At 40.2% G+C, this 14,201-nt stretch overlaps 2 protein-coding genes across 2 annotated transcripts in view; both read left to right on the top strand.

The window, feature by feature from the left end:
- Positions 1–3,004: 3,004 nt before the first annotated feature.
- Positions 3,005–5,689, top strand: LOC148154513 (E3 ubiquitin/ISG15 ligase TRIM25-like). The gene has a single exon (XM_088014956.1). The coding sequence runs from the start codon at positions 3,011–3,013 to the stop codon at positions 4,589–4,591; it is 1,581 nt and encodes a 526-aa protein (XP_087871082.1). The 5' UTR covers positions 3,005–3,010; the 3' UTR covers positions 4,592–5,689.
- Positions 5,690–6,573: 884 nt separating this feature from the next.
- LOC106919715 (solute carrier organic anion transporter family member 5A1-like) overlaps positions 6,574–14,201 on the top strand; it is a 34,731-nt gene continuing 27,103 nt past the window's right edge. Inside the window, exon 1 of the mRNA XM_014990258.2 lies at positions 6,574–8,147. Coding sequence (XP_014845744.2) covers positions 7,250–8,147 — 898 coding nt within the window. The 5' untranslated portion in view covers positions 6,574–7,249. The remainder of the gene's footprint in view (positions 8,148–14,201) is intronic.

Raw genomic sequence — 14,201 nt, 5'->3', positions numbered from 1 at the left:
TATTTTATTTTTATATTTTTTGCATGTGTTTTTCTTTGCACCGTGACTGAACATGGAAGCGTAAATGAGCCCGGGTCGTTCTGAGTTATGGTCCTGGTATCTTGGCTGTGAAACATGCAGGAATCTCCCAGCAGACCCTCCGGATGCGACGCCCGGGGAATCGGAGGAAGCTGGTGATAAAGTCAGATGTTCTCACATATGAAACACCTGGACGTTTCCACGGTGAGCAACCATTTCATGTAATGTGGTAAAATAATATGCACTGCATCTCCTCCTGCCGCTTCCTGACAATCAAACTCAGATAAAGTAGATAAGATCACGCAGACACAGCACAGAGGTTATTACTGCGTCTGATGGGAAACAGATTTCACAGATGGCGCCGTAGTTCAGCCTGTGGCTAAAACCCCGCAGGGCACAGGGAATGAGGTGTTGTATGAAATGAGCTCAGCGTCCCATCAAATCGCTCTCCGATGTTCTCCTCAGGCCAGACATTACGGAGCGCCGCTGTAAAAACCTTCTGCAGCCTTCAGGCGAACTTCCTGCCGCTTTGTCAAGCAGGTTTGGCTGCAACTGCATGAAAACATGAACTGATCCCAAGTTTATCACTGTTTGCTTTGAGTTTTTGTCCAGATTTTTGCTTTTTAAATGTAGAAGAATCTAAAGTGATGCCATCATCATTTAAAATGTTGGGTTTGTGTTTTATTCCATAGGGAAACAGGAAAGGATGTGTGTGTTTATTATCTTTTCATTCAGATTTAAGAAACCTCTTCCCATAACTATGCGGATGATACACAGCTTTAACTCACAAAAAATAAAAAAACAAATAAAGAAGCAGCTTCCATCATTTGGAACAAACTTTCAGAAAACTGCAAAACTGATGAAACACTGAGTTCCTTTAAATCAAGGCTAAAACCCTTGATGTAAGGGATCTTAGACTGAAAAGAGTCTAAAAACCCTTAGATCTAAATAACTTTTAAGTTTTTTAGACTTAAAAACCCTAGATGATTTGTTTAGTGTTGTCTTTTAATAACTAGAACATTTATTAATATATTTGATCTATATTTTGATGATGACATTTGACAAAATATGTTTGTTGCTTGTTTCATAATTAGTTATGTTTTTATCATGCAAAGTACTTTGAACTGCCTTGTTCTAGTGACGTGTACAAATTAACTTATCAGCTCCAAATCTGACTCTTTCTTCATTTCCTTTACTTTTTGGTCTTAATGTTACAAAAAAACAACAACAACAACAAGCAAATAGGTTTCCTGTTCTGACCAAACATCAAATCTTTATTTTAGGATTTCCCTTAATTTCCTTTTGGTACCTTTCTAACCGTCAACATCTGTCATGCATTTAATGTTACCCTTTTTGAGACATTATTGGGCTCATTTGGTTGGATATTAAAGAAATTTCAGTATTTTCTGTTTAAAATCTTAAATATTTCCACCAGTCTCTGCATGCCAGTTGCATTGTGTCTTTTTGTTTTTGAGGCTGGAGCCGTAAAGTCAGCCACCCTTCACTGAACAGGCGTTGAGTTTAATTACGCCGTGAGAAAGTGACACCGTGATTAAGTTGATTAGATTTCATGAGCTTCTGAAAGGCGAACCGAATGGCTGATTAAGTATTAACTGTTGGTTTCCTCCCTGACAGACCAGCAGATCAAATCTCATCTCCCAGCGGGGCTCGTGTGTGGAGCAATCCACCACCGGGTCACTGTGAACCGGGCGTCCGGCTGTCACTTTTAATCATGTTTACTTCAGATGACCCAACACAAAAATCCACGGATTTATGCATAAACCATTAAGAGCATAAAGAAGATATGATCAGCTTGGAAATATTGATATACAAGTCGGAACAATGACTGAATGTTAGGAGGGGATACAGGTTAGTGATGATCTATTGGAAATGGCGACATCTAGTGGTGATATTGTGTCATGTTGAGATTGTTTATTAAGCAAAAATGTGGAAGTTTTGAAAGCAAAAGTTTTAGCTATCTACGAGTTTCTGTAGATCAATCAGTAATATTCAGTAAAAATTCAGTGTTTTTATTTCTTTGCAAGATGAAAAAAGCATCAATGTAACCCCTGAAATTTCACCTTGTAGTGCCATTTCATATAGCACAATCAATAGTAACAAAGTGAGGGAAGACATACACACCTAAAACAGCTATATGGATCCTCAAGAGAGACTTAATGGGCACATTGAGCAAAAATTGCTGTGGCTCTTTCTGTGTGAAATAAAAAAGGTTTGTCCATAAGTCAATGTGTAAATCTGTCTCTCAACCCCAATAGGGGTGACATCAAGATTAGTTGTGTTCCCTTGATGTCTATGTTATGAAAACACCATGGTTCAGCGTTAAATTATCAAAAATGTTGAGCTGAACCCATGAAAATGTTCATCTGGGTCTGCACAACACTGCAGATCTACAAGCAGCTACCTTGAAAAGGTCTGGAGGAAAATAAACCTGCAGCTAAGTTTATGTTGCAACACTGGACAAATCGAATTTCAAACGTCTTCAAAATGCTGAGAGTTTCTGCAGAAGGTCAAGTTAAAGGTTGAAGTTTATCATTAGTGCCTTATATAATGCTGGAGAAGATAAAATATTTGATTTCCCTTTCAGTTGTAAAGGCACATTTAATCATAACATAGTCTGACAAACTTTTATTGGGAAAATTCAATAAGATCTAAACATATTGTTTTAAAAATCCTCAAAATAAGGAACCAAGATTTTCTGTAAATCAGTAAATATTTAACAAACTATTGTAAATGAGGAGACAAAGGCCAGATTTACAGCCCTGCTCCTTATTCTATGGGCTGTAAAAACTTAGTAGCCTTTCCTCATCCCCCGGCTCTCAAACACACCTTAAAGTTTGGTGGAACCAAAATTTTCTGAAGGTGAAAGCTGTTTGGCTGCAGCCTCTCTGCCCTGACACGTGATTCCTAAATCAGAGTTCAACACAGCTTCAGTTTTCAGGAAACGAAACTCACACAGTCACTGAGAGCAGAAATGGAGCAGAATCAGATGGACCGAGAAACTTTCTCCTGTTCGATCTGCCTGGATCTACTGAAGGATCCGGTGACGATTCCCTGTGGACACAGCTACTGTAGGAACTGTATTAAAAGCTTCTGGGGTGAAGGTGATGAGAAGAAAAGCTACCACTGTCCTCAATGCAGAGAGACATTCACACCAAGGCCTGTTTTAAAGAAAAACACCATGTTAGCAGGTTTAGTGGAGCAGCTGAAGAAGACTGGACTCCAAGCTGCTCCTGCTGATCATCGCAATGCTGGACCTGAAGATGTGGCCTGTGATTTCTGCATTGGAAGAAACCTCAAAGCCATCAAGTCCTGTCTGGTTTGTTTAGTCTCCTACTGTAAGAATCACCTCCAACCTCACCTTGATGTCCCTGGACTAAAGAATCACCAGCTGGTGGAGCCGTCCAAGAACCTCCAGGAGAACATCTGCTCTGTGGATGAACATAAAGGCCACGACACAGTGTCAGCTGCAGCAGAAAGAGCTGAGAGGCAGAGAGAGCTGGAGGAGAGACGAGGAAACATCCAGCAGAGAATCCAGGACAGAGAGAAAGATGTGAAGCTGCTTCAACAGGAGGTGGAGGCCATCAATCACTCTGCTGATAAAACAGTGGAGGACAGTGAGAAGATCTTCACTGAGCTGATCCGTCTCCTCCAGAAAAGAAGCTCTGATGTGAAGCAGCAGATCAGATCCCAGCAGGAAACTGAAGTGAGTCGAGTCAAAGATGTTCAGGAGAAGCTGGAGCAGGAGATCACTGAGCTGAAGAGGAAAGACGCTGAGCTGGAGCAGCTCTCACACACAGAGGATCACAACCAGTTTCTCCTCAACTACCCCTCACTGCCAGCACTCAGTGAGTCGACACACTCATCCAGCATCAACATCCGTCCTCTGAGACACTTTGAGGACGTGACAGCAGCTGTGTCAGAGCTCATAGATGAACTACAGGACGTCCTGAGAGACTCATGGACAAACATCTCACTGATGGTCACTGGGGTGGATGTTCTACTGTCAGGACCAGAACCAAAGACCAGAGCTGGATTCTTAAAATATTCATGTCAAATCACTCTGGATCCAAACACGGCTCACACAAAGCTGGTTCTGTCAGAGAGGAACAGGAAGGCAACAGCGATGGACCAACCTCAGTTTTATTCTTGTCATCCAGACAGATTCACTGGTTGTTGTCAGGTTCTCAGTAAAGAGAGTCTGACTGGACGTTGTTACTGGGAGGTTAAGAGGAGAGGGAATGTCCGCGTTGCAGTCGCATACAAGAATATCAGCAGAGCAGAAAGTGGGAATGAATGTTTATTTGGACGCAATGACAAATGTTGGGCTTTACTTTGTTCAAGTTTTGGTCACAACATCTGGACCTCCATCTCAGGTCCAGTTTCCTCCAGAGTTGAAGTGTACCTGGACCACAGAGCAGGTATTCTGTTCTTCTACAGCGTCTCTGAATCCATGACTCTGATCCACAGAGTCCAGACCAGATTCACTGAGCCGCTACACGCTGGGGTTTTGGTTGGCAAAGAAAGTTCTGCAGAGTTCTGTAAACCCAAATAGACCGTTCAGTGAATTTGATTCTGATTTTTATTTCTACAACAGATTATTTTTTGACCTTGTTTGGCTTTCTTCATTAAGACAACTTGAGTTGTTTTAATGAAATGCGGAAAGTTTTCTCTTCATTATTACAATAAATTGTGAGGTTTTTTTGTCCGAAGTTTAAACATTTCCTTTTCATTTGATTTGCCGTCTGTCACTGCAGTGCAGTGAGACCTCTGCTCTCTGGACCACAGAGCAGGTCTTCTGTCCTACAGCATCTCTGAATCCATGACTCTGATCCACAGAGTCCAGATTCACTCGGCCGCTACACGCTGGGATCACACTTACCTGACCCAAAGAAAAATGCTGCTTTGATCATTAAGCATAATTAGGGAGCTAATAGTCAATACATAATGATAAAATTAGGTTTCCTTATGAAATTAGAGAGTGCTGAATACATGTAGTTTTATTATTCTGGGATCTATTGAAAGATTTGCTGTTAGTTCACACTACTGGCCACTAGAGGTCACTGTATTGTCTTTGCTTGTTGTAAGATGTGTTTATAATCTTTGTGTAACATTTGCTTATTTCCTCTGAGCAGAAACAAAACTTTCTTTTCCACATATTGATAAAACACATTTTTTATTTTTATGTTTTGGTCACTTTTATTTATAGTTTTACATGAAATTGCATTTTTAAATCTTTTTTGCAACCTTTTAACTGCAAAAAATGTTATGTTTATAAATAAATGAATTCAGTTTTTATTAATTTACTTTATGTTTTGCAGTAGGGTGGGATCAGTTTAGATTTGTGCTTCTTCGGGTGTAAATTAAAATTTTAATCTGTATTGCAGAAAACAAACATACACCATATGAGTGTGAAAGATGTGTTTTACTTTACAAATTGAAAACATAGTTTTTCTTTATGATTTATCACATTATTTGCATACTTTTTTCTTTTTATTTAATAGTCATATTTATGCTATTAAATATAAATAGCATAAATATGACTTATGCTATATGTCATATAGCATAGAAAGTTTTTTTAGATTTGGCAAAATGTACTACTTTTTTGTGATTGAAGTATTTTGTAATAATACACCATGATTTGTTTAAGGAATGGTTTGAATGGGAAAAATAAACTGCAGGATTAATAGTCAACCTGCTTTTATTTTGAAATAAAATATTCGGTTTTTTTGTTTGTTTCTCCTTCATCCTACAGGAACTTGATAACCTTCAAGAGAAATATTTAAAAGGAGACATTTTTTATTTGAACGATTCTTGTTTTTATAATTTCACCAATATATATTTTGGTGGATTATTATTTAAATTTTAAATAAACGTCTAAATTACATCCTGTCGCTTTAAAGGCTTTAGGGCCGCAGGACTCAATGATTTGACGGCTGAAAGCTCGCTGTGGATTAACTTTCAAAATAAAATGCTTGATTAATTCATTCTAGTTTTTTAAGGTTACAAAATATTATTTCTCACATACATTGTGCTTCATTTATTTACTTATATATCAATAAATAAATGCATTTATTTTAAAATGTACAAAATATTTTCCCATAATAGATTGTGCTTAATTAATTTGCTCATTTATTATTTATAAATGCATTTCTATATGTATTTAACAGGTGTCCCATTGTACTTCCAGCTTGATTCATTTATTTCTTTTTATAAAAAGGTACACAGTAATTTATCCCATTATAAACTCTGCTTTACTTATAAAAATATTATCAATAAATATATATATATATTTTTTTAAAGTACCAATATATGTTCAGCTGACACACACACACACACATATATATATATATATATATATATATATATATATATATATATATATATATATATATATATATATATATAATGAATTAATTGTAGGAAGTAGCATAGAAGGAAGAAAGTAAAAACCATTTAAGATAAAAAAGAGGAAAAGAAGGGATGAAGAAAACCTATTTACCTTCTATTTATTATGCATGCATTACTGTCCCTGTGGGGATAAATATATTTTGTTTTAATTGAACTGAAGTCAGACGGAAGAAAAAGATGAGTATAAAAGAAAGCTGAGAGGACCTCGTCCAAAGTTTTCTGCTTTTATTTCTAAGGGCTGATACTCTGCTTCCGGGTGTCGGAGCTTTAACTTGCCTGACTTGTTTTTGAAAACAGAGCAGCTGAGCGGAGCACTGCGGATCGCTGCAGTCCTGCTCCGTCCTCTCTGGTTCCCTCACACCGACCCTCTCCTCCTCTTCCAGTCGCCCACAGCGTCTCATCCCTCCGTCTGCGGAGGACCGCGGGAAGACCCCAGAATGATGCGCCGCGAGTGACCGCCTCTGCAGGGTTGCCCTTGACTCGGGGAGGACTTGGACGGGGCTGATGGAGGTGACATTGTGACGGAGCTGGAGCGCCAGGGATGCTGGCCGGGACCTGATCGGAACAGCAGCAGCAGAGTCCCCGCTGAGGCTCAGGGAAGGTTGGGGGTGGAAGTAGGGAGGCCTGAGTGGTCTCCACCTCCGGATCAGATCCAGCCAGACACAAGGCAAGTCTGCATGAGCAGATAAACAAAAGCCACCCCTGGCTGGTGCGACTGCACTGCAGATAAGCTGCAAGCTTCCTCTTCTGAACATGACGGGCAGCTGTGGTCTCGGACTGTAAGATTTGGGTTGTAGAAGCGATGGCCGAACACGAGGAAGCGGAGTCTCTCAGGAAGGAGGATGAGGAACCGGCCGCCAACCTCAAATCCAAAAGTCTGCCTGTCTTAAACGAAGCAGCTCCCCAGGAGAAAACCTTACTGGACAGCTCGACCCGGATGTCCATAGCAGCCGAGGAGAGCTCCGAGTTCATCCAGCTGCCGGCCCGGACCGAGTCCTTCCAGGCCGAGTCCCGGACCAGAAGCACCTACCTGCCAAAGCCCGGGAAGTCGGCTCTGAACAGGCCGAGCTCCTACCTGGACAACCCAGAGGTCCGGAGGAGTAAGTCCAGACTGGCTCAGATCCGCCTGCCGAGCAGGAAGTACCTGCGCCTCATCCTGCAGGACTCGCGCTGCTTCCTGTTCTGCATGTGCTACCTGACCTTCATCCAGTCGCTCATGGTGTCCGGCTACCTCAGCAGCGTCATCACCACCATCGAGAAGCGCTACAGCCTCCGCAGCTCCGAGTCGGGCCTCCTGGTCAGCTGCTTCGACATTGGGAGCCTCGTGGTTGTGGTCTTCATCAGCTACTTTGGCGGTCGGGGTCAAAGGCCACGCTGGTTGGCGGTTGGCGGGATCTTCATCGCCGTGGGCGCCGCTCTCTTCTCCTTACCTCATTTCATCTCTCCAGCCTACCAGATCCAGGAGCTGAACTCTTCCTCGGCCAACGAGGGGCTGTGCATGAACAGCAACGCCAGCGGCAGGGACCGGGTTGACATCACCTCCTGTCCCAGGGACCAGGACGGAAACGAGCACCGCCTGTATGTAGCGCTGTTCGTCATCGCGCAGATCCTGGTGGGGATGGGGTCCACGCCCATCTACACGCTGGGTCCCACGTACCTGGACGACAACGTGAAGAAGGAGAACGCGTCGCTCTACCTGGGTAAGGTTGCTTTTCGCCTGGCCGTTGCCTTCCGGCGCAACTCCACTCAAAACAAAATTCCCGCTTCCAGAACAGTCTGAGCTTTCTCGCCTTGACTCCAATTGTCCAATTCTGGTCGAATTTTTGACCGGGCCAATCAGCGAACAGAAGAAGTTCGGAACAATGATGTTGATTTTCTGCTGTTTTAAAAATGTAGTTTTAGCAATGGCAGCGGAGAACGTAAACGAAGCTGTGTTGGCCAGACTTTAAAATATTGAATTAACATTAACAGCTGCTTCATTCGGATTGGTCCTTCTCTAGCAGTGGAGAATGGTTGTCAACTTCCGGTAAGCTTCATTGCTACAAACTGGCGCATTTACATAGGCCACGGGATTTGAAACCACCACAGTCCACGGTTTCTCAACAGCTTAGAGTCCAGACCCTCTGTACGAAGGGGTGCTGATCTTAACGTTTGCTCAGATGCGTTTTACTTGTTTTATTAGAAGCCCAACTAAATATGTTGAGTTGCAAAGGAGAAAGAGCGTTTGAGGTCAACTGTTTTACACCAGCGATCCCTCCCCAATATGGAAGCACAACGCCGTTCAATTTCAACATACTTTCTTTAACATGATTCCCAGTTGACATTGATTTGTATCTTATCATAATCTCACAAAGTATTTAAAAGTAGTTCAGCCTCACTGTTTGTTCACACAAATGAATCTCCTAGCGCCATATTTAATTCCTAACAGGAAGTCGTGGTTGTTTTGAAGCATTGTGATTGCGGACAGGTTTTATCTTAGCGCTACACTGCCCCCTGTAGGTCTGGCATGTTTGAGACAAAGCTCAGTAGTATCATTCAGCAGGTTGGTGTGGATGAAAACTTTTCTTAAACCAATAAGGCGCAGACTATCAGTCTGGGGTTTCTCTCATTGACTTGGATACCTATGTTAGATTTTATACTGGGCCAATCAGTGAACAGGAGGAGAAGTTTTGAATGATGATGTTGATTTTCTGCATCCTATCTGCGGGGATTTACTCCTGTTTTCTGCAGCAGGGTCCAGCTCTGATTTCAGATGGTTTTAGAAAGCTCCCTGTTTCCTCTAAAATCTGCTCCACAAAGTTCTGCAGCTACTGTAAGCACATTCACATCCTACCCCAGAAATTCTCGCCCCAGTAGCCTCAAACAAACTCTACGGTAATTAAACCAGCTAATGGAGCAGGGTTTATGCAAGAGGCCGAGGGAGGTGGAGTGAACAGGGAGGTCTGCTGTGCTTCTCCTGTAGTCGGGGGCAAACATCTGAAATCCCTTCAGAGGGCTGGACTCAGCTGGAACTACATGTTCTTTTGGAAATGACCAGAATAGTAACAAGGCTGAGTAAAGTCACCAGGAATGGTCAAATTTATTTAATCCTGACCTGAAATAAGTAGAAATAATGCTCAAACATATGAGAATGAGGAAATGCAAATGTAAAGCCAAGCTTGTTCTTAAAAGATTATCAAACAGCAAAATCTAACTTTCTGTGACTTCTGAAGCATTTCTAGGCATCTACAATCCTCTTTAATTCTCAAACAGAGGGAAAGTAGAAACAGTAAATCACTTTATGAACTATGAACAGCCTTTGCAGTTTTCTGGTTGATTATCAATCTTTAAAAAACCTGACCTGCCGATTCTAACTTGAATGATGCAGACTTGTTTCATCTGAAGTTGTGCTAAATAAAGAAAGTTGCTGTATCAGCAGCAGGGTGACTCAAGTTAACTGTGCAGACATGACCTCATATCATAAATAAATAAACTTGTTTATTTATTCCTTAACATCCCGGTTGTTTGTGTGTTTCTACTATATTTTAATATTCACTAATTTATTATTATTTTATTAATTATTTGATTTACTTTCAGTTTTAAATCTCTTTGTGCTTTCTTTTGTGCACAATGACAATAAAATTAATTCTCATTCTGATCTGTCAGTCAAACTTCTCTCTCAGCAGAGAAATAGAGGATGGTGGTTGATTTAAAAAAAAAAAAAAAAAAAAACTTTGCTGATCGGCTTTACAAGTATCAAACGATCTCCAAAAATTAAGAAAATCAGGTCAGATTTTCTAATAACTTAAACAATGCTAGTTTTGTTTAAACTAGCATTGTTTAAATATTTGTTTCAGCTGAAACAACTGAAACAAATATTCAGTTGTTTCAGCTGAATATTTCTTATAATTGTATCTTCAGAAACTCCTGTTTTTAAAAGCATTGTTGTAAACAGGAGCAGCGTTTTGAAACTTAAAGGTTCTGTTCATATCGGCCTGTCGGTCAGAAATTGGACCTGAGCTTTTACTGATTCTGTAAAAAGATACAGTCTGGAAATGGAGTGTGTTTGTACTTTCAGACCTTTTTCTCTGTGTCTGTGTCTAAATATTGAGGAGAAATGCTCTAAAAATATATTTAAAAAAACAACTTTGGTGTATTTATGATGCTTTAGTGTTTCTATCAGCGATGCATTGAGTTTAATAAAAAGCTTTTCAGTCTGTGCAGTCGGAGCAGCCTGTCGAGATCTGGCTGCTGATAGTAACTGTCCAGATTTACACTGTAGAGATTATTAGTTTTTAATTTTTACTATTAATAAACATTAATCTGAATGTCGGCTGTAAAGAGGAGCTGATTGTTTTAATATGGCGGCAGGAGAACAGGCTTAGCAGGGAGGTGCTGCGCTGTAATCCTGTTGTATTTCAAGCAAAATGTGCCACAGAACAGGCATTTCATTAAGACCCAGAAACTGTGTCAGCCTGGAACAACAGAAAAAACCCTGTACATCTGTTTTAACGTCAGCGAACGCAGCACAGAAACTAAGTACTGAACGCATCACAAGTTTTCATAGTTAACTTATTTCTAAAAGTTATATTGACATGAAATTTTCACAAAATGTTAGTAAAAACCCAAGTAATCCATATATAGAAAGAAACCAAAACAAATGCATTCAGAAATTAACTCTTTAGTGCCAAATGTATCATTTTTGATATAATTATATCTGTCATAGAATATTTTCCTCAACCATTTGCTGCATTGAGTAAATGTATTTCAAAGAAACATCTGAATCTTCTGATAATTGATTCATGTTATCAGGCTTCAAAGGGTTAAGTTCTGTGAAAATGACACCAGGACAAATTATTGAACTGATTTGGTTTCTTTCTTGGGTTTTTACCAACAACTTCACGTCAATAACACCTTTAGACTCTAAAAATGACGATGTGTTCAATACTTATTTTGTCTGCTGCTGCATGTTTTGCATCTAAAAACTGAAGCACCAACATATTATTACTAAAATTTCTGCAGCAATTTTGACAAGTTCTGGTTATCATCATAACTATTTTTACTGAAATTTGCAGGATTTTTACTCTAAATTGTTGTGATTTAATAAAAATAACATATGCATGAAAACGTTTGGCTGGTTTTAGTTTACTCTGCTAGTAAATCTCAAAACACTGAGAGGTTCTAGAGGAGAAAGGATCTGACGTTATTTATTACTCTTTAAACTTGTGCAGACAGAGAGGAGAGCCGCTCTCCCCGCCATGTTGACTGGCTCCCACAAGGTTTTTGTCTTCCTGGATCCACTCGACCCGAATCCGTTCAGCTGCTTCTGTGGCCGGTGAATGCCAGAGTTTTTGTCTCCAGTTGACAATCGGCGGCTGCTGGACGTCGCAGAGAGCTGCAGCAGACAGTTTGGCTCCAGAAACGCGTCGTGTTAGGCTAACGGCTGCTGACAGCTTCTCCTGTTCCTGGAACGCAGCTCCGTCTGTTGAAAATCAGCTTTTAGTTTTTCATTTCACATCCGAACAGGAAGCAAGTCCTTCAGCTCTGTAGCTTTTCATATTATGAAATCAATATTTAACCCAAAGTTTAATTATAAATGCATTTCTCAGTAGATGACCTCCAGATTAGTGCCACATTCATTGGTTGGCTGATTAATCGTGCCGATTATTTGCTATTTTGAAATAATCTGCTAGAAAAAACCCAATGAAACAGTCGGAGTTGGATTTAAATTCAAAAGGAGACACACAGTAAACTCTTTAGCATATTTCTCAGTTTTCATAGAATTTCATAGAAGCTTTTTTAAAGTTTTTACTTCACCAATGGGACAATTTAGGCTTTTTTTCATATCTAAAATGGCCCCAATATGCCGTCATTTATTATGTTTCACCTCTGAATTTGTAACTGTGAAGATTTAGCAAGGATCAACGGCTAAGTCTTAGGTGCCTTGTCTTGTAACATCTCATTTCCCTGATATTAAAATTTTTTAGACTGCAGTGTATTTAAACAGATATTTGATCAGGTTAAATCAAAAGCAGCTGGTTTAAACTCCACGTTTAGAGCCTTTGGTTTCTCCAGTCAGCAGGAATTCGGTTTTGCTGCCACTCTTTTGGTTTTTGATGCATTTTCTGAATTTCCTGGACGCGTTTTAAATGGTGGAACCTCTTTGCAGCTTTTATAGAGTCATTGTTTTATATCTGATTCATTGCATGAGTAGAAACCTGAAGTGTGTCTGAAATCGACCGCACACAAAGAGCTGACTGTACATTCATTGGCCTCTTATGCTACTTAGCCTACTGGGTTTATTACATTAGTTGCAGAGCTTGAGATAAGTGACGACAGATTATGGATTTATTTAATCTGAAGCCATATTGTGGAATGCTACACATAGACAGTTTACTGACCTGCTTTACCTTTTTAAACCTTTTAAATATTGAAGCAAGGAACAGATTTCCTGACAGACTTGTGTCGACTCTGAATCAAAGTGTCCTTCTGATTTATTTTTTTTCTGTAGAAAATGCTGACTGGGACAAAAGTTTGAAATAAAGAGTCATGTAAATCTTAAACCACATGGCTGAGCCTACTGGGAACATGGCCAGCAGCAACACAAAGAGGCCTTTTATTTTCAGATCTGGGTTTTATGTTGGGCGACTTAAACAAAGAATCCAGCTGCTGGTGCGTTTGCATCAGCTTTCAGAGCTCCACAAACACTAACGGTTCTACTTTTAAAGAATGAAATTAGGTATTTAGAGCAGACGTTAGGAAGCAGAGGCCTCAGAGGTCTGGTTCAAAGACTTTTCAGGAACTTGGAACAAAGATTCAAATAATTTACCACCTGAAGACGATGTTTCAGCTCTACGAAACATCTAAAGTTTTACTAAATGTTACAATTTCTGCTTGAACTTCTGTCCCGCTGCTACTGTATTTTAAAACCTTTTACTAAAAAGCAGAAATTCAAGTAGTTTTTCTTCCACTAAGCTTTCCAATTATGTTTTAATGTCGCCAAAGGTGTCCGGAGCAGAAAATGAGTTGTGCTTCTTGGTGAGACGGATCTTTAACCTTAATGACTGAAATGATCTAATTTTTTTCTCTTGCTGTGAAAATGAAGTAAAAATAATTCACTGCGTCTCAGTCGACGTTGACAGATGGCATCAAAATGTGTCTCCCAGGATATTTTCCTTGTTTCCACTGCCACAGTTTAAGAAACCATGACTTTACAGATCATTAGATTCGACAGTTTTGTGTCAACATTTTACACGTCAGCATCTCAACTGCAGTTCAGGTGAAACGAGAAAAGGCAAAGTCACTGATGTTCCTGTCATTTTGGCCGATTTGAGCTTTTCTTTGTGTCGCTCTCGATGCCTGAAGGCTCGGCAGACGCCCGTCAGAATAATTCAGGACAATATTTCTTTGTGACCCCAATAAGAGACGCTCTGTTTGGCTGCCATGGAGGCAGAAATACTTTAAAAATGAATCTCCAGGCGTGGAGTGGCCCCACCTGGCGTTAACAGAGCAGAACCGGGTTTTCTAAGTTCTGCTGCTCTGCACGGCGCCGTCACCAACAATACTCAGTAATGAACATCATCCAATGTTGCTGTTTAACTAGATTTAGGTTTAAAGTAGATTACAGCAGCTTTTGTTTCTTGAGTTTGGTGAAGCTTTGTCAGAAGACAGAGACGTTGCTCTTCTGTCAGTTGGATCCCATAAATAAGGAATTATTACAGAATGACCCATCATGGGGTAAGATGGGTAAATAAATGTGATTTCTGCAAGTCCCA

Source organism: Poecilia mexicana, unplaced genomic scaffold (genome assembly GCF_051168715.1).
Source record: "Poecilia mexicana isolate PSO_F unplaced genomic scaffold, ASM5116871v1 scaffold_17, whole genome shotgun sequence".
Classification (NCBI taxonomy): Eukaryota; Metazoa; Chordata; class Actinopteri; order Cyprinodontiformes; family Poeciliidae; genus Poecilia; species Poecilia mexicana.
This window is presented reverse-complemented; position numbering and strand designations above follow the sequence as displayed.

Bases quoted from the DNA above. Each gene is read 5' to 3' on its own strand.
- LOC148154513 (XM_088014956.1), top strand. From the start codon at position 3,011: ATGGAGCAGAATCAGATGGACCGAGAAACTTTCTCCTGTTCGATCTGC.